At 43.1% G+C, this 26588-nt stretch overlaps 1 protein-coding gene across 1 annotated transcript in view; it reads right to left on the bottom strand.

Annotated features, from left to right (window-relative positions):
- Positions 1-279: 279 nt before the first annotated feature.
- LOC139309995 (vomeronasal type-2 receptor 26-like) overlaps positions 280-26588 on the bottom strand; it is a 40717-nt gene continuing 14408 nt past the window's right edge. The window contains exons 6-10 of the mRNA XM_070934177.1: positions 11263-11502; positions 10089-10388; positions 3916-4143; positions 2816-2942; positions 280-1190 (exon numbers count right to left, since the gene is read on the bottom strand). Coding sequence (XP_070790278.1) covers positions 280-1190; positions 2816-2942; positions 3916-4143; positions 10089-10388; positions 11263-11502 — 1806 coding nt within the window. The remainder of the gene's footprint in view (positions 1191-2815; positions 2943-3915; positions 4144-10088; positions 10389-11262; positions 11503-26588) is intronic.

Here is a 26588-nt window from a genome sequence, read left to right as displayed (position 1 = left end):
TTCCCCATGAAAAAACAGAAGAAAAACACGTTTTCCTAAAATCTGAAAGGAGGTCAACACTGCCAGATTAAAATTCTAATAACATCCTCACTTAAAGGCTAATAATGAAGCCCAAAATGCTAAATAATACTACCAGACACAGAAACATAAAAACATGGAAATTAGTCTTAAGTAGGAGATCACTTCAAAAAGCAGCCTGTTAGTGTTTTCTTCTGAAAAGTCCCCAATGGGTGAGAATTATATTGGGTGGGAATTATATCCCCAGAACATCCATCAGCATCACTTTTTTACTTCACTTTTGAACATCAAATGTTCCTTTGTATTCAGATCTGGCCTCAGCAAAATGATGTAACACTTAGGGATGAAGATGCAACCCAGCAGCCCAGCACTGGAAGCCAAGATGGAGAAGACCTGCACAGCCACCGTGAATTTCCCTTTGGTGCTGAGATAGGTAGGCACAAAGGAGATCCAGACACTGCAAAAGACCAGCATGCTGAAGGTGATCAGCTTGGCTTCGTTGAAGGACCCAGGTAGATTCCTGGCCAGGAAGGCCACTAGGAAGCAAATGGCAGCCTGAAAACCCATGTAACCAAGGGCAACATAAAACATAGTGACAGAGCCTTCATTGCACTGCAGGACAATCTCTCTAGGCTGGGAATCCATGTCAGAATCAGGGAATGAAGGAAAGACTCCTAACCAAGTGAAACAAATGACAACCTGGACACTGGAACAAGAAATGATGATGGTGGTGGTCAGACTCTTGCCCAGCCACCCTCTCACTCTGTTTCCTGGCTTTGTGGCCAGGAAGGCCAGCACCACCATGATTGTCTTGGCCAAGACGGAAGACACGGCAATTGAAAAGATGATGCTGAAAATTGTTTGTCGGAGAAGGCAGGTGGTTCTCCTTGGCCGACCAATGAAGAGAAAGGAAGTCAAGAAGCAAAGAAGAAGGGAGACCAGGAGGATATAGGAGAGGTCCCGGTTGTTGGCTTTGACAATTGGCGTTTCTTGGAATTTAATGAAGATTCCCAAGACTAAAACTGTGGTTAAGATCAGGAATAGGGCAAAGAAAGTAAGAATAATTCCCAAATACTCTTGATGGGACAAAAAAGTGACAGTTTTGAGGATACATTGATCTCGATGCTTGTTCTGATACTGATTGTCTGGACATCTGGTGCAGTGGTCTGCATCTATAGAGGACAAATGTAATATTTACCATGAATGTATAGGATGGGAGTTAGATTTTGAAATCAGGAAGCCCACATTCTAGGAAGCAAAAGGGGAGAAGGGACAACCATCTACATCAGGGGTGTCAAACTTAATTTCATTGAGGACTGCATCAGGGCTATGGTTGACCTGGGGGGGGATCAGGCGTGGCTGACTGGGTGGGTGTGGTCAACTGAGTGGGTGTGGCCCACTTGACACCACTCCCCAATCTGCTAGCAGGTTTCCTATTCACATTGGGTAGACCAGGCTGAAGCCACGCTGGCCCGATCTTTCCTCTTTCCATTGGGTAGATTGGGCCAAAGCCATGCTAGCCTGAGATTTCCTCTTCTCATTGGGTAGACTAGGACGACCCCATGGGCCGGATCCGACCACATCACAGGCCAGATGCAACCCATGGGCCTTGAGTTTGACAGCCGTGATCTACATCATGTAGGAAGGTTTCTAATGGATTAGGACTAGCCAATTTGACAAGGTTGGAATTCTGGTTTTCCAAAATGGAGTTTGATTTGTCCCATTACCCATTAATTGGAGGATAAAATTTAAATTCAGTAACAATATTGTTCCACTATTTTTGCTTTCATTTTGTCCCACCAAATCCCAATGGTTAATGATTAAAAAGGGGCAGATAAAATTGTCTGGTTTTCTCTCTAATCACCATAATGAGGAGAGGATCCTCTCTGGTAGCAATGTATTCCCCGAAATAGCTACTCCACAGGAAACAAAGATCATGCTTGCCTACTCCTTGGATACTTTGGAGGAAGATGGTTAGGCAGAAATATGTCTATCCCGAGTCCACCCTGGAATGGAGGATTTGGCAAGATTACTGACTAGGTCCTGTGTGAGTTGGCTGTCAGGCCTGGAAGCCATCTTTTTCATTGAATCTTCAGGCCTGCCACATTTACTACTGTGGGAAACTGTGATGGGGGGATTGTATGGAGCATGGGTGATACATACCGGTAGTCATAATAACATTCCTTTTTCAAAAAGTCAAGGACATCTTCCCCTGTATCTGGAGGGTTAGAACTGGGAGGCATCTCCAGTCAGCATGGTGTTTGGATTGGGCCATATGATGGATTTATGGGTGTTGGGCAGGGACTTGAACTTTCCTTTGGGTGGGGAAAACCTGGAAGTTTTCAGATTTGGGTTTTCCCAGATGTGCCAATATAACATCTTCAATAAGATGTAACTTTGAGGAAGGTCAAGTCTCGGAGTTCTCTTTCATTGGGGGTGTTACTTGGAACCCTGACATTGGAGATTAATTTATCTCAATGGAGAGCTTCATACTGTAGAAGCAACATCATTCTGTTTGTCATGGTGAAACAACGGACTGCTTCATATCACTTCAACTGATCCTTCACAAAGTCACATATGGTTCTTGATAGCTGCTTGGCTTCTTCTACATTTAACCTCTCATTCCAATGAATTCTCCCAGCTCATATTATTGTTATATCCTTGGTGAAATTAATTCTGATAGTTAAATTAATAATCCCTCCCACTCCAATACTCAAATTAAAAATGTCTTCTTAGCAAAGATCTGCAGGAACCTTTGCTCCTATCCCAAGAACTGTTTAGATTCCCATTCACCCACCTTCTTGGGTGGAAATGCTCCCTTCTGCACAAGGGACGCAGTTGTAGCAACAGATTGGTTTTCCTTCCTGGACCACCTTGAAATAGCCAGGTTGACAAGGCTCCACACACTGGGAGTGAGGCAAGTGCTGAAAGTGAACAGAATTTGCATTCAGAAGTATCTGCAAAACCTATTAGTTATGAAATGAATTACAGTGTTGGAATGGGGTTTTCAGGTCCCATAGCTTATCTCGTCTCCAGAGAAGGACAGCAGCATTGCCTTGGAGACCGGCATTTATCACCTCCTCAGCCTGAGTATCTCATAGTATCTTTACACTTCGAGATTGGCTTGGTGATGTATTGGGCTTTGGGAGGGGCTCTGTCTGCACTTTACTGTTTTGAGCGGGAAACTTAATTCCTGCCTAGATCTCTTGCTATCACAATCTTCCAATAAAAGTTTCCTTTTGAAATGGCTTTTGTTTCATGAAGACTGCTTTCTTGAGAGGACTGGAGAGGCAGGACCTTACAGGGACCAACAAAAGAGGCGTGTGCAAAATGGACTAGAAGTGGACCATTCTGTTTCTCCTCTGGGCCATATTGTGTTGGCTACTCCAGAGAATTTTCTAGAAAGATACTCTTGAAACTGGAAGCATGGTAGTCAGACCTGCTTCCATTTTGGAGAACTGTCTCTGGAAGGCTGTCAGAGAAACTTTAGGAAAAACAGATCATATGGAGGAGAAATGGGAATTCTGGATTTGTTCAGCATGATGGGTTCTGCACTTTTCTTCTACCAAATAAGGTCAAATTCTTGAATGTATACATGTCCAAATGAACATGTGTAACTCAATTGATTTTACTTCTCCCCTCCTCTTAAATCCTGCTTCCATTTCCCTCTATCCCCACATTTTTTTTCCGCAGACCAAAGTCTTCTACTGTATAAGTCATAAAGCATCTTTTTCTTTGTTGGTTATAAATGAAAGAATATAATCCTGAAGCATGAATTTGAAGGCAGTCAGGCTTACATATTGTTTGGGATGGAGGGGATTGATTGAGATCATGGGATGGAGGGGATTGATTGAGATCATGGATAAAACTAAAGAGATGGAACTCCTCTTCCTCTACCTGATTGAGCCACTGTGGGCTCGTGATGGCTTCCTTGTTGATGCTGAATTTGACTCCAATGGTTCCTTCTCTGTCTAGACTCCCAAATTTCACTCTGGTGGTCGACTTATTTGGAAACCACACCCAGCTCACAATGTCAAAGTCAGCCATCAAATCTCCATTTCTATCCAAATACATTCCTTCTATGGTGTTGTTGTAGATCTGAGGATTCTTCAGGAAATGGTGAAGCTACAGAATATAAGGAAAGAGGTTTTTACACAAATGGAATTATCTAAACAAGTTGATGTACAGAGATATAAGGAATTTGGCTTATTGAGCTGCAGCCTGTTTTCTTCTCAGGACAATGTACATAGATTTGTCCTTCAGGTACCAATGGCGGATGTTTTCCTTCCAACATCTGGCATTCCCAACTAGCCCATATTTTCTTGTTTTCTTGTTTTATTTCTCTCCTTAGTTCTCCTGAAGATAAGCAGGTGGCAGAAGGGCAGGAGAAGGGAAATCCATCACCTACAAATATATTTACTTATATTATCTGTTGATATCCATGAGTTTTCCCTTCCTCCCTGAGATGTCCTGCATAGCTATATATACATCGTTTATCTTAACATTATTTGGAGAGTTTCTCCTATGCATATTGAATAACAAACACCACAGTGAGCCTTGATTATTTATTTTGAGTCCTGTGTTTTGATTCCACAAGAGAGATCGATTAACAGAGTTGGAAGGGACCTTGGAGGTCTTCTAGTCCAACCCCCTGCTTAAGCAGGAAACCCTACACTACTTCAGAAAAATGATTATCTAATCTCTTCTTATAAACTTCCTATGTTATGAATTGGCTTTCGGAAATTAGGATGTAGAACATTATATATATTTATAAAGGTGCTGATACAACCAGCATATCCTTTCGCCTTTCAGCTCCAATCCAGGAGCCCTCAAGCAGCCGCATTCATGACAAACCATTTTACACCAAATTTATATTTTTAAAAGGTAGACTAGTATAGATCTATTTCAAGTTATTTAGCTCTAATCAGCTAGTCTCCCTTTATTTCTTTATCAGCAAAAATATAAATTTGGTATATTGAATATATATAATTTGTGGCTCAGAAGTTTAATTCAACTGCCTAACATACAGGAATCCAAGTTCGTAAGCTTATGGCTAGCTGATGAAAGCTAAAAAGCTTGAAATAGATCTATACTAGTCTCCCTTCATTTCTTTATCAGCAAAATATAAATTTGGTATAAAATGGTTTGTCGTGAATGTGATTGCTTGAGGGCTCCTGGATTGGAGCTGAAAGGCGAAAGGGAGCACAACGCCCCACCCATATGTTGGGGTAGACCAGGTGTCTCGATAGAATATATATATATATATATATATATATATATATATATATATATATATATATATATATATATATGTGTGTGTGTGTGTGTGTGTGTGTGTGTGTGTGTTTCTTCTAGCCAGGTTTTCCCTACGTAGCCAAGGTTTTTTTGTAGCTCCAGCTCAGTAGAATCACATCTACTCGGTTCTGGGCTTTTTTCCTTTCTAACACCTAGCAAGCTCTAACTGATAGGTGGGAGACCTAAATAGATCCATTTCTAGCTCGTTAGCTGTCATCAGTAGGCTACACCCATATCCTCCCTGTAAAGGTACAGTATCAATTTTCTTACTTCTTCGTAGGGTTTATGTGTGTTTTTCTTCTAGCCAGGTTTTCCCTACGTAACCAAGGTTTTTTTGTAGCTCCAGCTCAGTAGAATCACATCTACTCGGTTCTGGGCTTTTTTCCTTTCTAACACCTAGCAAGCTCTAACTGCTAGGTGGGAGACCTAAATAGATCCATTTCTAGCTGGCTAGAAGAAAAACACACATAAACCCTACGAAGAAGTAAGAAAATTGATATATATATCAATTGTGAATGAGATTTCACAGAACGTAGGGCTGTGTTTACGTAGGTAAAACCTGGCTAGAAAGAATATGCAAATATATATATATATATGTGTGTGTGTGTGTGTGTGTGTGTGTGTGTGTGTGTGTGTGTGTGTATGTATGTATGTATGTATGTATGTATGTAAGTTTTCACAGGCATATATGTGTGTCCAGTTAATATCTCGGGTTTCTTCCCATGTAATGGCAAACATATCCTTAAAGGGGTAGTAGCGACATTTCGACGAAACTACATTCGTCATCTTCTGGCTGAAATTCTCGGTTTGGTTCTTATGGGCAAACTGTGTGATCGTAACTGACGTTTTTCTATGAAAAGAGGCAAAGGTGTATTCTGATTCGTTGACAGTGTTGTTGTATTCTGATTGGCTGATGACTTAGCTGTATTTTGATTGGGTGGAAGTGCTGTTGCTTGGTTGTGGGTTAATGGATAAGTTATGCTGGAAATGGTGGCAACACAGGCATTGTGATGAATCTTTGATCTATGGTTTATATTTTGTGTTAAGATTTGTCTGTCTATGAGAGCAGGTTTCCAAATAGTAGGCAGATGGGAAGTGTCATCACGTTTATTCATACAATATGGTCTTTTCTCTATTTCAATGGCCTCTCTGATTATTCTGCCATTGAGATGTTCTATTTTTGCAATTGTTTTTGTGTTATTAAAATTAATATTATGTCCTGTGGCATTTATGTGTTGTACTAATGATGATGTGTGTTCTTTCTTTTGTACTGAATTTTTATGTTCCTCGATGCGCACACTCATTCTTTTTTTTTTTTTATATATACTTTATTGAATTTTCCAATATTTAAAAAGACAAAATACAATCTCATTCTTGATCCGGGGTACGGTGTTTACACATTTCATAAGTCAAATATTGGATGGATTCCATCCATAACTATCACTATACATTATATTATACAATACTATATAATTCTCTACATTTCTATACAATTAAGTCCATTTCTGGTGTTTAAGCAACTATAGCCTATTATCATACTTTTATCCTATTCTTTAACCAATTATACCAAATTCCCCATACTTCATAGTGCTTAGAATTTTCTTCATTTTTTAGCTCGTTTGTCAATTTAGCCATCTCTGCGCACTCTAGGATTTTATTTATTAATGTTTCCTCAGAGGGGGTAGATTTAGATTTCCAAAGTTTCGCAAAGGCTATTCTAGCCGCAGTAATTATTTGAATTGCCAAATGGGTTTTATTATTGTTGAGACCATCTTCCGTCATACCTAAGAGAAAGAATTCCGGGGCCAGGACTATCTCCTGTCCCATTATTTCAGAGAGCCAGAGTCGAATCTTTAACCAAAACTTTTTGGTCTCAGGACAAGTCTATTTTGTCTTTAGGGTTTCTCAGAATAGATGATATCTTTCTATCTGTGCAAAATATGGTTTTGATGTTGTGTCTATGTAGTATTTTGCTAATTTTATCCGTTGTTCCTTTTATATAGGGCAAGATGGCTTTCCCATTGTTTTGTTCCTCTTGTTGATTTCTCTTCTGTCTGGGTGTTACATGCTGGATCATACTGATGATTTTATTTCTACAGAACCCATTTGATGTCAGTACGTTAGTTAATGTATATAATTCTGTTTGTAAATGTGCTTCATCAGCCAGACGTTTAGTTCTTGTGGTTAATATTTTGGCAACAGAGTTTATTTGTGCTGGATGGTGATGTGATTTAGCATTGAGATAGTGGTTTGTATGTGTCTTCTTTTGATAGATGGTATGTCCTAAGGTGCCATCAGATTTTTTTTAAATTAATACATCAAGGAAAGGCAACTGATTTTCTGATTTTATCTCCATGGTGAACTTTATTTTGGGATGGAGGCTGTTCAAATATACTAAGAAGTTTTCCAGTTTATCTGTTCCATGCGGCCAGATCACAAAAGTGTCATCAACATATCTGTCCAATACATTTCCATCGCGAATGGAGAAGGAAAATCAACTCCCATTCCTAGATGTACTAATATATAAGAGAACTGATGGCACCCTAGGACACAGTGTTTACCAAAAGAAGACACATAGAAATCATTACCTGAACGCACACTCACACCATCATCCCTCACAAATAAGTTCAGTGGCAAAAACTTTAATCACTAGAACTAAACGTCTAGCAGATGAGGCACATGTACAAACAGAGCTTAAGACCCTCACAGAAGTATTAATGGAAAATGGGTTCCATGAAAATAGAATTAGAACTATAATCCAGCAAGGGACAGTAAGACAGAGCAAAACCCAAGAAGAATAACAGAATACGGGAACTGCCATCCTGCCCTATATAAAAGGGACCACCGATAAAATTAGTAAGATATTACGGAAACAAAAAATAAAAACAGTGTTCCGTACAGATAGAAAAATATTGATGATGGTGAGAAACCCTAAGGATAAAATTGAGTTGGAAAACCAGGGGATATACGAAGTGCCATGTGCCTCCTGTCAGTCATCTTATATTGGACAGACAAATAGACGAATAAGTGTGTGTTTAGAAGAACATAAAAATGCAGTGAGGAAAGAAGAGCAAACTTCTTCTTTGGTACAACACATGAAAGCCACGGGACACAATATTGATTTTAATAAAACCAGAACAGTGGCGAAAGAGGAACATCTCAACAAAAGAATAATCAGGGAGGCCATCAAAATTGAAAAGAGGCTGCAGAATATGAACAGACGAGATGACGCCTCTAGGTTATCAAGTATTTGGGGACCTGCACTGAGAGAAACTCAGAAGAGAGGCAGAGATTCCAACAAGCAACCAGTGGTGTTGCAAGGCCTGCCAGAATTCTTCCTTCTTTGCAGAGGGTGGCTAGCAATAGGGAGAGAGAGAGGATCGAGCCAGAAGACAGGCTGAGATCTCAACTAACAATCAAGGGTGCTGTGATGCCTACCAGAATCCTTTCCCCTCTACAGCAGACAGATAATAATAGAGAATCTGAGAAAGCTGGGCCTGTAACATGAAGCCAAGCAGCTAGGATGAGGAAGCAGGAAGAAAAACTGTTGTCCTCCAATCGGAACACAGAGTTGCAGGCTAGCCAGCATACGTCAGCAGCAGCAAATATAGAGAAGTGACAGCTCCGGCCCCACAACAGAGAACCCATAGCTTCTACATGAAACAGAGCCTGAAGATGACAGGGTTGTGAGCCTGTCAAAACGTTGCTTTAAGAAAAACTTTTAAAGTCACTGGTAGGATTTTAGCTGAGGTTTTAAAGGACCTTGCAGAGTGCTCTGTAAGGATTTTTAGAAGATTTTAAGGTGGGATTTTAACCAGGATTTTAAATATTTTAACCAACTTATTTATAATGACATGGGAAAACACCCGAGATTTTAATTTTTTGCATATGCACACCCGCAAAAACTTAAGAAGACAAATATATGTGTGTGTGTGTGTGTGTGTGTGTGCGCGCGCGCCCACAATCTGGGTCCTCATTTGACCTACCTTAGAAAGGATGGAAGCCTGAGTCAACCTTGAGCCTGGTGAGATTCAAACTTACAGTAATTGCAGGCAGCTGAATGTTAATAACAGGCTTTAGTCTGCTGTGCCACCACCAGGCTCTATATATATATGAAAGAGGAGGACAAGGGATCTTATGAAAGAAAATAATTCATAAAAAGTATTTTTTTCTCAATGTATATGACATTTCTCAAAGAGTGTTTCAGGATGTTCATCATCTAGATGTCGCCCTTAGCAACATACATGGAACCGATAAGGAAATACCTGCCATGGTTGAATGTTTTCAACTTTCACCTTGTCTTTTCTCTCCATCCTTGTCCTCTGGGATCGGGGTGAATTGACCACATTTAAGGCATGTGCCACAATCTGGATGGCATTGTAAGTTAAGGAGCTATCTAGAGAGAAGGTCTTTTCAATCTCCTGCTGAGGTAGAGTCTCCAAGTTCTCTTTCTCTGTACACCTTGTCCAGCCTTTCACAGACAAGGCAGGCTTCCCATATGAACAGTGAAATTTCTTAGTCATAAATGCTTTGATAAAATGATAGAAATCTTTGAAATCGTCAAATTTGGTCCTTTGGCTGGTCTGGATAAGAAAAGAAAAAATGATATGGGTGTATCTGAAAGAGAAACTATTATATGATAATTCAATGGTGAGATCCCACAAAGCGGTTGTGATCCAAACTATCCCTTCAATAGGCTTTCGCAAGGAATCTAATATGTTTTCTAGGAAAAAGGGTCCCTCGATGAACGTAAACTCTGAGTAATAAACCAATACATTGATTTGGGCCCACAGGTTGAAAACAGAAATCTGATACTTCAAGTTCTCATCGTTTAATAAGACGATTTGTGAAAAAACAACACAGATGCCATTCTGAGCCAGCACAGGAACGAAGGTCCTAATGAAATGTTCTCCGTTATCGGTGTCTGCAGCAAAGACGCCAATGAATGTCCATCGAAAATACAGCAGGAGTTTAACAATACCCAGGTTTTGAGCACCTTCTTTGGGGACGGTCCGGTAGAAAAAAGGTAATTGAGTTTTATCACTCACGACCGGTGAAATAAAAGTGTAGCTGATCTGGATTGAAAAAAAAGGAGATTTATGTTTTATTTGGGGCTTTTAATATCCTGCTCTATGGAATAGAGAGTTGGTCTCTGACAGAAAACCACTTGAAGAAATGAGAAGCATTTGAAATGTGGATTTATAGACGGCTGTTATGTATAAACTGGGTTAACAAAAATGACAAATGAGGAGGTGATAAGCCACCTGGGAAAGCCAAGGGAAATCATTAAAGCCATTAAAAACTGAATGTTAGAATATTTTGGACACGTGATGCGAAACCCAAAAAAATACAGCATCATTCACTTAATCCTCCAGGGAAAGATTGAAGGCAAACGAGGTCCAGGCAGAAGAAGAACATTGTGGCTTCAAAACCCAATGGACTGGTTTGGACAAAACTCAGCAGCACTTTTTCATGTGGCTGTTGACAAAAATAGGATTTGCCAACATGATCATCAACATCCGATGATGTATTTGGCAGAAGATGAAGACATATTAGATCCTGAAAAGATAATGTCAGAGCTTTGGTAGTGGTTAGAAGATTCCAGCCTACTTTGGTGGATTTAATAGGGGATCAGAAATGCAGAAAATGTAACTGTCAACAATGGATGTTAAGAAGAAATCCAGATCTCATTTTCTGAAAAGCTGATGCTTCCTCAGAGCCTGCATAGTGCAAGATCTGAGCAACGTGAAATATTACAAATTAATATTTGTACTCAATTTATAACTGTTAATTATTGTTGTATCAATATTTGTTCTTGCCTCTCTGAGAGACTGAAAGTTTTCATAAAGATTAATTCTTCATCTTAATCCATGCTTAATTAACATTTCTAAGGAGAAAATCTCCTTAACTGCTCTGGAATAAACTTGCAGCCATTCACTAGCTCTATACCTGTGGGATTTTGTAGATGCCCAATATGGCAGCCATAAGGATGGATGTATCAGAGTTGGTCTCTTCCAGCAGAACCAGCATGTTTCTCTTCCTTCCGCAGCTGTAGTTGGGAACATTGGCCTCTCCAGTCGAAAGCAAATCCAACAGACCATCGAATGTCAACATTCTGTCTCGAAAGTTGTCATGGAGGTTATAACCCAGGGTGAGGTTGGGTAAGAGAAGAGGATCTTTGTTGATTTCCTGAATGGCAAAAAGGAAGGACAGAATTTTCCAGTACAACACACCTGTTTTCCTGAAAAGATACATGGATTTTGCCATGATGTTACATTCAGTGAAATAACCAACCTAGAACTAAGGAGAAATTTCCTGACAGTGAAAGCAATTAACTGGTGGAAGGGCTTCCTTCCCAAAGTTGTGGATGCTCCATCACTGGAGGTTTTTAAGAAGAGATTGGATAGCCATTTGTCTGGAATGGTACAGGGCAGTGATGGATAACCTTTTTGCCATCGCATGCCAGGAAGGGGGGGAGGGGGAAGTCCATGTGCGTGTGTGCCCACACCCATAATTCTATGCACCCTGCCCTGTGCATGTGCTAGAAACCCCCTCCACCCCAGCTCCTGTCCCCAGCCTCCAGAGCCTCTCCAAGAGTCTCTGGGGGTTGGGGACAGCAAAAACGTCACTTCCTCTCCAACCGGGAGTTGGGAAATGGACTGTTTTAGGCCTCTGAAGGGCCTCTGAGGGAATGGGGAAGGCTGTTTTCGCCCTCCCCAGATGCATAGAGAGGATCTTGAGCCAGGTCAGAAAGAAAAACGGGCCTTCCCCACCCCTCGAGGCCCGCCGGAGGCAGGAAACAGCCTGTTTCCCTACTTCTGGTGGGCCCATGTGGCCCAAAAATCAGCTGGCCGGCATGTGCATGTGTGCCAGAGCTGAGCTCGCGTGCCCACCGATATGGCTACACATGCCACCCGTGGCACACGTGCCATAGGTTCGCCATCACGGGTATAGGGTCTCCTGCTTGTGCAGGGGATTCGACGAAAAGACCTCCAAGTTCTTCCCATCCAACTCTGTTATTCTCTTAATGCATTTCATATGTGCTATTGTGACTGCACAGGTTTTTGTCCCCAAAGTTCCTCTTCTCTACTTAGATTATTTGACAGTCAAAACAGACACACTCCAGACAATCTGGGCACTGTTGTCACTTGCACTATTCGCTCAACCTCAGTTTGAGAAGTCAAAAAACATCCCAGGAAAAGATTTTGGCAAACCATGTCTGAAAATGTAGCTCAGAATCTGCATGGACCTCACCATGTAGGAACCAGGATTTGAGATTCCATCAAAGGGCCATTATGCATGTATTACATTTTTAAAGTGTGCATGTATGGGTGTGTATGAGACTGAATGTGTGAATGAAGTTGGGGCAGAAAAGAAAGCATTTAAGAATTGAACAGAAGTACCAGCTTTCCCATTTTCTCTTGAGTAAATGGTCTCGATCCCTGTTTGCTTGAGAGAATGGATAGAGAAAACAGAGGGCCTGCTCAAAGCACTTTGATATCAGTGGAACAAGAGGTGAGTCAAAGAGGAGCATCTGAAGATGCCCATGTCCACATCAGGGAAACAACAACTAGCTGTGGCGAGTTTGGAGAAATCCATGGATCATTGAAGAAAACAATAGCAGAGAATTTGGGAGAAAGACTTGAAGCACCCAGGAGCTAACTGCTGATGTCTTTGGAATTGCGGGTTCTATCTTTCTAGAAAATTTATTCATCCATTTTATTCAATTTATGAGGCATGTCAAACTACTACTCTGCAATAGCATTGTGGTCTCCTGGCTACTGTAGCAACACCAGATACTAATAATAATATTATATTTACATGCCGCCGATCTTGTCCAAAGGAATCTCTGATAGCTATCTTGTAGAAAAGACTCAGAAAAGAAATCAGCCTTTTCTCTGAATTGGCACTGACCAATTAGAGCCTCCTGTCCTTTTCTTTGATGGCCATGCTGAGACCATAACCATGACCTCCCAAGCTAATCACCTTGAAAGATGAAAGCAAGTTGTCCATGTAGGGATCAGTTGGACAAGGGTGCTGAGCATTAAAGCTTGCTTTTGTTTCATCTGCTGAATGTATTCCACTTCATGCTGTTTGTATACAGACCTGACTGTCGATCTAAGTAACTAATTAACCTCACTCTGTCAAGGACCTAGGAGTGCTCATCTCAAATAATCTAAGCCCTAGAGCTCACTGTAACAGCATTGCCAAAAGGCATTAAGAGTTGTTAACCTAATTTTGCGAAACTTCTTATTAACATCAAATTTTTAACTAGTGCATTCAAAACCTTTGACTGACCAATTCTCGAATACAGCTCATCTGCCTGGAATCCACACTGTATATCGGACATTAATGCAATTGAGCGAGTCCAGAGGTATTTCACGAGAAGAGTCCTCCACTCCTCTGCTCACAACAGAATACCTTATGCCACCAGGCTTGAAATTTTGGGCTTGGACAATCTAGAACTACGCCGACTGTGGTCTGAACTAAGCGTAGTAAACAAAATTGTCTGCTACAAAGTCCTACCTCTCAATGACTACTTCAGATTCAACCACAATAATACACAGGCAAACAACAGATACAAACTTAAGGTAAACTGCTCCAAACTCGATTGCAGAAAATATGACTTCAGCAACAGAGTGGTCAATGCCTGGAATGCACTACCTGACTCTGTGGTTACTTCCACAAACCCTCAAACCTTTAACCTTAAAATATCTACTGTGGACCTCACTCCATTCCTAAGAGGTCTGTACGGGGGCATGCATAAGCGCACCAGCGTGCCTGCCATCCCTGTCCTACCATCCCATTTATTTGTACTCATCTCCTGTGTTCATGTCTATACTTATATCACTTTTCTTGTACATGTTTGACAAACTAAATGAAATAAAAAAATAAAATGAAATAAAACCTCACTGCCTTCCTCTGTCCCCATTTTTCCTCAAAGGCAACGTAACATAACATCAATCAACATCATGAGACTTACTGATAAACCTTTTTATAAGGACTCAAACTGAAATTCTGCAGCTCAGGTTGTAGATTATTTGTTGCAGAGAAGAGCCCACCGATGAGATGATCTGCTGGCCTGTAATGATTGAGTGGGTCTCTTGCATCCCTTCCCAAAGTCAAGAAGCACTTGGTGCCGAGCATCCCACAGGCTGCCTGGGGCAACAAAAGCTCCATCAGAAGCAGAAGCAGTGGGTTCATTTCTGGATTAGCCGAAGGAATCCCCTGCCTTGCAACTGATATCAGAATCAGTAGAGCAGAAGCATTTGGAGACGTTGAAAGCAGATTGCTGCAAGACTGACTTTTCTAATATAATATGAAGTCCAGAGAGAATTTCCCCAATGATGGAAACTGAACCAATGCAGAAGCAGAGCTCCTGGTGTCCATGAAGCTCAGTCCAGCTTTCCAGGGTTACAAGACAACTTATACACTCACTTTCCTGATGCTGAATGTGTTGCTGCTGAGTCTGTTGACCTCCTTCAGACAATTTCCAGAGGGAAAAAGAATCCCTTGACATTTAGCAAGAAGGCAAGAAAGAAATCACTATCATTCTAATAATTAGCTGGGGAAGTAGGAGTTTTGCAAAGTCCTCCCTGCAGGATGAACTGGGATCCAACTGAAAAAGTCCCAATGTAACTCAATGTAGTGGATTCCCAGAAAGCATCCACAACCAAATTGTTCTGTGGGCATTTGGGACACGTATCATTCTGCTGGGTTGATTTCCAGTTGTTTTTCTTTTATGCTATTATATACTGTATGACTAGTTTAGTTTGTCAGTCCGTCCATCCATCCATCCATCCATCCATCCATCCATCCATCCATTCATGTAACGTGTCCCTTTTCTACCTGGAAGAGTCAAAGAAAAGAGTCAAAGAGTTTCTAAGAAATTTCTCCCTTGCTATATAAACTCAAACAGAGATGCTCAACATGAAACATCACTGGTTCTTTCATATTACCCCTCTGCCAAAATGAAAATCTCATGAGTAGCATTTCACCCTGAGTCTTAAGTACTTTGATTCCATAAATATCATGAATTTTGATTGTCCCTAGAAATGGTTCCATCCAGGAAAGGAGATTCCAAGAAAACCTTATCCTTTCCTTTCCTTCTTTCCTTTCCTTTCCTTTCCTTTCCTTTCCTTTCCTTTCCTTTCCTTTCCTTTCCTTTCCTTTCCTTTCCTTTCCTTTCCTTTCCTTTCCTTTCCTTTCCTTTCCTTCCCTTCCCTTCCCTTCCCTTCCCTTCCCTTCCCTTCCCTTCACCCTCTCCCCTCCTCTTTCCCCCCCTTCCCTTCTTTCCTGTAGGTATCTTTGTCCACTTTCATCCACTCCATCAAAAGTTTCACTCCAACAGTGAATCTCATGGAAGAAAAATCTGTCAACTCAGAAAGCATCTCTGGCCTGCTCTTGAGTTGCCATTGACAAGGGGGATGGGAAAACTAACTCTGTAGCTGCGGTGAGGCAGCATGTCAGTCAATACAAAAGCACATTCCAGCTATATCTCTGTTAAGGCTGTCTCCATGTTTATCTACAGTGGCCAGGGAGTGATCGCCACAACCTGCAAAATTGCTTCGATAGAGAATGTGACTGGTGACACACCTTGGGGGGAGGGGGAAAACAGGGTCAGAGCTGGAACGTAAATTACGTGGGGTCAGAGTTGGCTTCACTTGGAACGTCCTGACATGAAGCTCCTAATAAATAATTGGATTTTGTTTGAAGGTTGGCTCGAGGCTCATGATTTAATTAGGGCATCAGTTGGAATCCTGATATCTGCTTTATGGTAAACATTATTTTGCTCTTTTCAAATATTGAAAAATACACCAAATTTCCTGTGGATCACCCTTCAAACATCAACTGAGATGACAGCATAGCTAAGATTGAAAATTTGGGGATCATTGTAGTTTCCCTTTGCCTTGTTTCTATTTTTGGTAACAGGCTTAATCTTGGGAATCATTTAATTCCCAAAAACTCACTTACTGAAAGCCAATAGTCAGGATCTCCTCTATTTTATTTATTTATGTACCGTATTTTTTGCAGTATAAGGCACACCTTTTTCCACCAAAAAAGAGGGTGAAAATCTGGGTTCATCTTATACTCCGAATGTAGCCCCTCCCCTTCTCAAACGGAGGTTTCAGAGGCTGAAAAAAGCATCAGAAACGAAGCTTCAGAAAAGAAGCCCCCAAACAGCTTCAGAAAAGAAGCCCCGAAACAGAGCTTCAGAGGCTTTTTTTTCTGAAACTGTTTTGGAGGCTTTCAGAGGCAGGAAAAAAAGTTTTTTCTGAAACATGGTTTACAGAGTCACCATCTTGCTCCCAATAATCCTCTTACCGACCTCAGAAGGATGCAAGGCTGAGTCATCCTTGAGCCAGTCAGGATCGAACGCCTGCTGAATGAGCAGTGAATTAGCCTGCAAAACTGCTGACATGGTTGACTCACTACGCAGTCTTGCTTTTTTGTTGTTAGTTGTGAAGTCGTCTCTGACCCATCGTGACCCCATGGACAATGTTCCTCCAGGTCTTCCTGTCCTCTACCATCCCCTGGAGTCCATTTAAGGTCACTCCTACTGCTTCAATGACTCCATCTAGCCACCTCGTTCTCTGTCATCCCCTTCTTCTTTTTTCCTCAATTGTTCCCAGCATTAGGCTCTTCTCTAGTGAGTCTTTCCTTCTCATTAAGGGGCCAAAGTATTTGAGTTTCATCTTCAGGATCTGGCCTTGCTTGCAACCAGACAACTATAACAGGTGGGGGAAGGGAAGGCCTTGGAATCTAAGGGAGGCTTGGGAAGGAAATTTGGAATGCAAGTGTGTCAACTGGAAGTCTGAGACTGATCCAATATCTCAAGGTCACCAGCTGGGGAAGTCTGAGGCAGATAGACTGTTCGCAAAACAAAGAAAGTGCAAATGCATGGTGGACAATGGACAATGGCTGGTCCAGGGGGGAAAGGGAAAGTTTTCCTATGCTATTTTGACAGGAAATCATTAGAACTGGCTTTTCTCCTATACCTACATGGAATCTACAGAAAAGTTACCTTATTTTTCGGAGTATAAGATGCACTCTCCCCCCCAAAAAGATGCTGATAACTTGGGTGCGTCTTATACTCCGAATGTAGCCCCACCAACCAGCTGGCCCCCACCCTTCGTCCTCAGGACATCCTTTTCCTGGCTGCAGAGATTGCCACAGACAATGGCTCTTATTTTCAGCCTCCAAACGCTCCGTTTGAGAGCCGTTCAAGGCTGCAGGGATTGCCAAAACACATCGCCACTGCTCGCTTCCTATGCACATTGTGTTTTTGGCCTCTGTGCATCGTGTTTTAGGCTTCAGCATGCCCCATTTTTGGCTTCTGCACATCATCTTTTTGGGTAGCGATGGCCAGTGATGTGCTTTTCACGATCCCCGCAGCCATGAACGGCTCTCAAATGGAGCATTTGGAGGCTGAAAACACGAGGAGCGGAGCCCAAAATGGCAACCCATTTTGCCAAAGCTACTGCTTTGTCTTACTGCTTCCACGCTTCCAGTACACGCTTCCACCAGCGAACTAATGTGTGCTAAAGCTGACCAGGCTAAGGATGCTAGCCAGATGAATACCTGGTAGGCAGAGGCAGAATTTTTTTTCCTATTTTCCTTCCCAAAAACTAAAGTGCCTCTTATAATCCGGAGCATCTTATACTCCAAAACATATGGTATATTCTTGGTAAAAAAGGTCCCAGGAGTTTCTTTTGCTGTCTAACCCAATGGGACAATTGACAACTGCATTCTAACTAACTGACTGGCAGACTGACTGACTGAAGCTGATGTAGATGGGATGTTCAGTTGCCTTTTTGTTTTGTAACTACATGAAATTAGTGTAGATATAGATTTAAAGGCAGGGCAAGCATATCATTGACTGGGAATCTTGGATTCTGGGTGTTAGGTTGGGTGAATGAGGACGCAGCAAGCCAGGCCATGAGTGACAACAGCTCTTTATTGTAGGGTGAGAACCCAGCAACTGACCAAGGGAAACAGCTCCCTTTATATACCTTGCAGCTATGGTGGTCAGCCAATCAGCTGAGGGTCAGTTAGTTCAAACTTCCTGCCAAGAAAACCTATTTACATAACACTCCTCCCCTCCCAGAAGTCACTTTCGCTTTTATTTACATACAAAGTTTCTCAGGTGACTAGGTCGTGTACGTATCCTAGTTGACCTGCGAAGTTCAGTTTTAGGGGCGGTGTCAAGCAGGTCGGAGGACTCCCTGTCTCTCCTTGCTCTACCAATGGAACCTCTGAGATCTCTTTGTGGGCGGCGACTTCTCCGGCCAGTGGAAACTCTTCGCTGGGGCGGCTCCAGATGCCAGGATCATCAGATAAGTCTCCGCTGCACTCGTGCTTGACGTAGTTTGTGGTTCTGGCTGATAGTCAGGGAGTGGTTCGTTGAAATTTTCGTCACATCTGTGGTGATTCGCGATTCCCTGAGTTTCCTCTCCCCCCGCTTTGAAAACCTCGGGGGAATAGTTGGGATTTAGCGTATCCAGTACTCCTCAGAGCTTCCTCCCCATTAATAGCTCAGCCGGGCTTCAGCCTGTGGTTGTACAAGGTGTGGAATGCTGGGCTGTGAGAAATCGATCTATTCTTTCCTGCCAGTCCCCGGGGCCTAGGCGTGAGAGGGCCTCCTTGGCCATTCTTACAAATCTCTCAGCCTGACCATTACTAGCCGGATGGAATGGGGCCGAGAGGACGTGTCTGACCCCCAAATTGGCTGTACACCGCCCTGAGTCCTTCGGGAGAAGGGCGGTATAGAAATAAAATTATTATTATTATTATTATTATTATTATTATTATTATTATTATTATTATTATTATTATTATTAAATCCGCTAAATACCCCTCGAACTGTGTGGCCGTGAATTGGGGCCCATTGTCTGACACTAGGATGTCCGGTAACCCATGGGCAAATAACTGCCTCAGTTCCCTAATAACCGGGTCAGTGGTAGTGGCCCTCATGAGCTTAATCTCTAGCCACTTGGAAAAGGCATCTACTACGACCATGAAGGTCTGTCCGTGAAATGGTCACACGAAATCTATGTGGATCCTGGACAAGGGCCCCTTGGGTCTTTCCCACTCCCTCACCGGTGCTGTCGGTGGATCTGGCCTAGACTCTTGGCAGGGCTGGCATCTCCCCACCCACTCGGTAATGTCTGCATCCATTTTGGGCCACCAGACGTAGCTCCTGGCTAGTCCCTTCATCCGTACAATCCCAGGGTGCCCCTCATGCAACAGTGTTAAGACTTTTTCCCTTAGGCACAAGGGAACAATAACCCATTCGCCCCATAGCAAACACACCCTTTGCATTGTTAGTTTGTCCCATTTGTTCGCGAACTGTTTGAATTCCCCGCTCCCAGTCTTTTCCGGCCACACCCGGCCAAGAAAACCTATTTACATAACACTGGGAATCCTGACTTACGCCTACTTTATCACTTTATGGCTGAAGGCTGTACAATTTAAAGCTTTGTTTTTACTTTGTATCTTGTTGCAAAAATGTATGTAAAACTTGTTGGTTTGAGAGCTGTTGTGCTTGAGACGTAAAATATTCCTGAGCAACTTTTTTTGGTCAGAAGGAAATATTTTATTATTATCTCCATCCTCAGTGTATTTTATTGGGCCTTGCATACCAGCCATGAATCTGGAGACTTGGAATGTTTCAAAAAATTTCCTTTCTTGTACAATAGATTCTCTTTTCAATTTCATTTTGGAAAAAAAAAAATGTCTAGGTATCTTCAGTGCTTAGCCATCCTTTCCCCTTTCAATCAAATATTTCCTATCCTGCCAATCAGGGTTTCTTGGTCAATTCATTGCTTTGCTTACATAATCTCTCCTGTCACCTTTCTCTTTGCAAGCAGGAACATCATGCAACCATCTCCCACGCAATCCTGGCCTCTTAGTTCCATTGTGGGGTCTATTAGTCTCAAGTCTCCGCTGATAAGGCTCCCGCCTCCCCCTCAACCCACTATGGAGGAATGGCTGGTGAATTTGGTAGAATAGCTGAAATGGATAAATTAACTTCTTTGATTAGAGAAAGGAAATGATCTAAATTAATTGATAGCTAGAACCCTCTTATACATTTCTTCATAAAAAAAAAATGTCAATAGAGAATATTGGTTGTTCAGGATTGAAATGAGGGATCCTTTGTTCCCTCTGAGCTTTCTTGGTTTCTTGCAGATGTTTCATGACCCAAACTAATGACATCATCATTGTTAGTCACTCATGATAGTTATCAGCCCTGATGATGTTTCCCTCCCCCCGAATGCCATCACTCTGCTTAACAACTAATTCCCACAACACTGTCAAATAATGTATTACTATTATTATTCTTTTCCTTACTAGTATTTATCTCTTCCCACTTATTACTATAACCACGTTGCTTGTATCTTTCAATTTATATTGTTTTTATTTGTTTCCTAGTACAATTTGATAGCTTATTAGTAACCTTGACTATCACTGTTGTATCTTTTTATTCTTGATGAATGTATTTTATTCTCCTTATGTACACTGAGAGCATATGCACCCAAGAAAAATTCCTTGAGTGTCCAATCACACTTGGCCAATAAAGAATTCTATTCTATCTTATCTAGTTTGGGATATGAAACATCTGCAAGAAAACAAGCATGCATAGGGAGCACCAAGGACCCCACAAATAAAAAGAAATGAACTTCCGATCTATAGTTTTGATTGTTAGACAGGATAGATTATAGGGGAAAAATACTTTCTTCTACCTGTTTGGTAGATCTTAATAATTATAAATATTTTATTAGTGAATAAATGTCCCTTGGATTAAAAAAAAAAAGGTGACGACCATTTATGTTGCAGCTTTATTTTCCCCAATTGTTTGGCCTTATTTCTCTGAATCTGAGAGATTAAAAACACTTTTTCCTTTTGTAAAAGTAAGCTGTTCACCCCAGAGGTGGGTTTCAGCAGGTTCTGACCAGTTCTGGAGAACCAGTAGGGGAAATTTTGAGTAGTTTGGAGAACCAGTAAATACCACCTTTGACTGGCCCCGCCCCCATCTATTCTCTGCCTCCTGAGTCCCAGTTGATCAGGAGGAAATGGGGATTTTGCAGTAACCTTCTCCTGGAGTGGGGAGGAAATGGAGATATTACAGTATCCTTCCCCTGCCATGCCCACCAAGCCATGCCTACCAAGCACACCCATAGAACCCTACCCAAAAACACAAATTGCAGGCACAGTGAAAAGCATTTATGGAATGGGGGGAGTCCAAGTCTTTTAATAGGGTACAGAAACAAATGATACAAAAATTTGGTACATGTGATACATCAGAAAGAAACCAATGAAAGAACGAAAGACATTTATTACATTTGACAAGTGAACAAGGGCCCACAAGTGAACGAGAGCCCCATGGAGGGGCGGGGTGGCGGTTATTATTAAAGAAGGTCTTGGTCCGAGGGAGACCACTGTGCCTCAGATTGCTGGATTATGAGTCCCTCTTTGTGAGATGTGGTCATGGGGTTCAGATGGGCTTGCTTCTTATGTACCTGGCTCCCTGCCGCATGGCAGCGGCCCTGCCTGAGCTACTTGACGTGATAGCCACGGTGGCAGTTGATACACCCCGGCTTATGGTCATGGGTGATTTCAACTTGCCGTCCGTTGGTGAAACGTCTGGGATGGCTCGGGAGTTCATGGCTTCCATGATGGCCGTGGACCTGATCCAGTTAGTTCATGGCCCCACTCACGGGGGGGGGGGAGGGGACACACTCTGGACTTGATTTTTGTCTCTGGCCAGTGGTCGAGTGATCTTGTTATAGGGGATATAGACATGGAACCCGTGTCATGGTCAGATTACTCGCTCCTTCGCCTGGACCTTCGAACCGCTACACCCTGCTGCAGGGAGGTGGAGCCAATAAGATGGGTCTGCCCCAGGCGCCTGATGGATCCTGATAGGTTCCAGATGGAGCTTGGGCCACTTCCTGAGGATCTGGCACATGACTCAGCTGAGGACCTAGTGGCTGCCTGGCATCGGGCGGCTGGTGGGGCCTTGGATCGAGTCGTGCCTTTGCGGCCTCTGACCCAGTGCTGATCCCTTGCGGCTCCTTGGTTTACCGAGGAGCTGAGGGAGATGAAGCACCAGAAAAGATGCCTGGAGAGCAGATGGAGGGCCAGTCTCACTGAATCTGACTGAACACTGATAAGGTTGCATATTAAGACCTACCTAGTGGCGATAAAAGCGGCATAGTTTAATTACTTTTCCGCTCTTATTGCATCATCAGAGAATCGTCTGGCGGCCCTGTTTAGGGTGACCCGCTCCCTGCTTCACCCAGGAGCGCGGGAGGACCCCCTGGAAGGCAGGGCTGAGGATTTCAGACAATATCTGTATGACAAAATCTCTCAGATCCGGGGGGAATTGGACTCTGACTGGGTAGATTTGGGCAAGGTGACGAGGAATAGTCTTGAGAATGTTATCTGGGAAGAGTTTGACTCTGTGACCCCTGATGACATGGACAGGATTCTGGGGAGACTTAGTGTGGCCACATGTTTACTGGACCCGTGTCCCTCCTGGTTAGTATTGGCTTCCCGGGAGGTTACACGAGGCTGGCTCCAGGGAATTATTAACGCTTCGCTGAGTGAGGGTCACTTCCCCATGGCCTTGAAAGAGGCAGTGGTGAGGTCTCTCCTCAAGAAGCCTTCCCTGGATCCAGCAGTATTAGCCAACTATTGTCCTGTCTCCAACCTTCGCTCTGTGGCGAAGGTTGTTGAGAGTGTGGTTGCACGACAGTTTCCGCAGTGCCTGGAGGAAACGTCTTATCTAGAGCTGTTCCAGTCGGGTTTCAGGTCTGGGCACAGCACGGAAACGGTATTGGTCGCGTTGGTAGATGATCTCTGGAGGGCTCGGGACAGAGGTTGCTCCTCTGTTCTGGCCCTGTTAGACCTCTCAGCGGCTTTTGATACCATCGACCATGGTATCATGCTGCACTGGTTGGAAGAGTTGGGGATGGGGGGCACCGTGCTACGGTGGTTCTCCTCCTTTCTCTCCAACCAGTCACACTTTTTGTTGGCAGGGGGGCAGAGGTCGACCTCGAGGCCTCTCATATGTGGAGTGCCTCAGGGGTTGGTTCTCTCGCCCCTTCTGTTCAACATTTATGTGAAGCCGCTGGGTGAGATCATCCGTGGTTTTGGGGTGAAGTACCACCAGTACACTGATGACACCCACCTGTACATCTCCACCCCTGGCGACCCCAACGATACCCTTGAAGTAATGTCCCGGTGCCTGGAGGCTGTGCGGATCTGGATGGGGAGAAACCGGCTCAAACTCAACCCTTCCAAGACTGAGTGGCTGTGGTTCCCGGCATCCCGATATAGTCAGATGACTCCATCTCTGACTATTGGGGGCAAGTCTTTGGCCCCCTCAGAGAGGGCCTGCAATCTGGGTGTCCTTCTAGATACGCAGCTGCCCTTGGAGAAACATCTGACGGCTGTGGCCAGGGGGACTTTTTGTCAGGTTCGCCTGATATGCCAGTTGCGGCCCTTTCTTGATCGGGATGCCCTGTGAACTGTCACTCATGCCCTCGTCACCTCTCGCCTGGACTACTGCAACGCTCTCTACATGGGGATCCCCTTGAGGGGCACCCAGAGGCTCCAACTGGTCCAGAATGCGGCCGTGCACTGGCTTCCAGTGGTCTTCTGAGTATGCTTCAAGGTGTTGGTTATCACCTTTAAAGTGCTCCATGGCATAGGACCTAGATATCTTCGAGACCGCCTGCTACTAACAACGGCCTCCGATCAACCTGTGCGCTCCCACAGAGAGGGACTCCTCGGTGTGCCATCAACCAAACAATGTAGGCTGGTGACCCCCAGGGGGAGGGCCTTCTCTGTGGGGGCACCCACACTCTGGAACCAACTGCCCCAAGAGATAAGGAGAATCCAAGACCTCAGTGCCTTCCACCGTGCCCTTAAAACCTTCTTTTTTCAGCAAGCCGGGCTGGCTTAACTTTTTTAAATGTTTTAAATTGGTTTGTTATTGTTTTTAAATTACGGGGCCAAATTTATATATATATCCTTTTAATACTATTTTAATGTTTGTAATTTATGTTTTTATTTGGCTGTACACCACCCTGAGTCCTCAAGGAGAAGGGCGGTATATAAATTGGATATAAAATAAAATAAAATAAAACAATAGAAAACATTGATTAGAGATTACTTTCCACATGTGGTAAATTTATGGGTTACATCATGCTCTTTCCAAGATGGATTAGTATCTGACTTAAAACTTGCAAGTGTATTCAATTACTTTCAGAATACACTGACTAAGATTCAGCTGTTGAAAAGGCTGTTTTTCCCCATGAAAAAACAGAAGAAAAACATGTTTTCCTAAAATCTGAAAGGAGGTCAACACTGCCAGACTAAAATTCTAATAACATCCTCACTTAAAGGCTAATAATGAAGCCCAAAATGCTAAATAATACTACCAGACACAGAAACATAAAAACATGGAAATTAGTCTAAAGCAGGAGATCACATCAAAAAGCAGCCTGATAGTGTTTTCTCCTGAAAAGTACCCAATGGGTGAGAATTATTTTGGGTGGGAATTATATCCCCAGAACATCCATCAGCATCACTTTTTTACTTCACTTTTGAACATCAGATGTTCCTTTGTATTCAGATCTGGCCTCAGCAAAATGATGTAACACTTAGGGATGAAGATGCAACCCAGCAGCCCAGCACTGGAAGCCAAGATGGAGAAGACCTGCACAGCCACTGTGTATTTCCCTTTGGTGCTGAGATAGGTAGGCACAAAGGAGATCCAGACACTGCAAAAGACCAGCATGCTGAAGGTGATCAGCTTGGCTTCGTTGAAGGACCCAGGTAGATTCCTGGCCAGGAAGGCCACTAGGAAGCAAATGGCAGCCTGAAAACCCATGTAACCAAGGGCAACATAAAACATAGTGACAGAGCCTTCATTGCACTGCAGAACAATCTCTCTAGGCTGGGAATCCATGTCAGAATCAGGGAATGAAGGAAAGACTCCTAACCAGGTGAAACAAATGACAACCTGGACACTGGAACAAGAAATGATGATGGTGTTGGTCAGACTCTTGCCCAGCCACCCTCTCACTCTGTTTCCTGGCTTTGTGGCCAGGAAGGCCAGCACCACCATGACTGTCTTGGCCAAGACGGTAGACACGGCAATTGAGAAGATGATGCTGAAAATTGTTTGTCGGAGAAGGCAAGTGGTTCTCCTTGGCCGACCAATGAAGAGAAAGGAAGTCAAGAAGCAAAGAAGAAGGGAGACCAGGAGGATATAGGAGAGGTCCCGGTTGTTGGCTTTGACAATTGGAGTTTCTTGGAATTTAATGAAGATTCCCAAGACTAAAACTGTGGTTAAGATCAGGAATAGGGCAAAGAAAGTAAGAATAATTCCCAAATACTCTTGATGGGACAAAAAAGTGACAGTTTTGAGGATACATTGATCTCGATGCTTGTTCTGATACTGATTGTCTGGACATCTGGTGCAGTGGTCTGCATCTATAGAGGACAAATGTAATATTTACCATGAATGTATAGGATGGGAGTTAGATTTTGAAATCAGGAAGCCCACACTCTAGGAAGCAAAAGGGGAGAAGGGACAACCATCTACATCAGGGGTGTCAAACTTAATTTCATTGAGGACTGCATCAGGGCTATGGTTTACCTGGGGGGGGGATCAGGCGTGGCTGAATGGGTGGGTGTGGTCAACTGAGTGGGTGTGGCCCACTTGACACCACTCCCCAAACTGTTAGCAGGTTTCCTATTCACATTGGGTAGACCAGGCTGAAGCCACACTGGCCCAATCTTTCCTCTTTCCATTGGGTAGGCTGGGCCCAAGCCATGCTAGCCTGAGATTTCCTCTTCTCATTGGGTAGACTAGGACGGCCCCATGGGCCGGATCCGACCACATCACAGGCCAGATGCAACCCATGGGCCTTGAGTTTGACACCGCTGATCAACGTCTTGTAGGAAGGTTTCTAATGGAGTAGGACCAGCCAATTTGACAAGGTTGGAATATTCTGGTTTTCCAAAATGGAGTTTGATTTGTCCCATTACCCATTAATTGGAGGATAAAATTGAAATTCAATAACAATATTGTTCAACTATTTTTGCTTTCATTTTGTCCCACCAAATCCCAATGGTTAATGATTAAAAAGGGGCAGATAAAATTGTCTGGTTCTCTCTCTAATCGCCATAATGAGGAGAGGTTCCTCTCTGGTAGCAATGTATTCCCCCAAATAGATTCTCCACAGGAAACAAAGATCATG

The sequence above is a fragment of the Pituophis catenifer genome, unplaced genomic scaffold, assembly GCF_029215685.1.
Source record: "Pituophis catenifer annectens isolate HBS135680 unplaced genomic scaffold, rPitCat1.0.hap2 SCAF_2, whole genome shotgun sequence".
Taxonomy (NCBI): Eukaryota; Metazoa; Chordata; class Lepidosauria; order Squamata; family Colubridae; genus Pituophis; species Pituophis catenifer.
The sequence above is the reverse complement of the archived record's forward strand: the minus strand, read 5'-3'. Positions and strand labels throughout refer to the sequence as shown.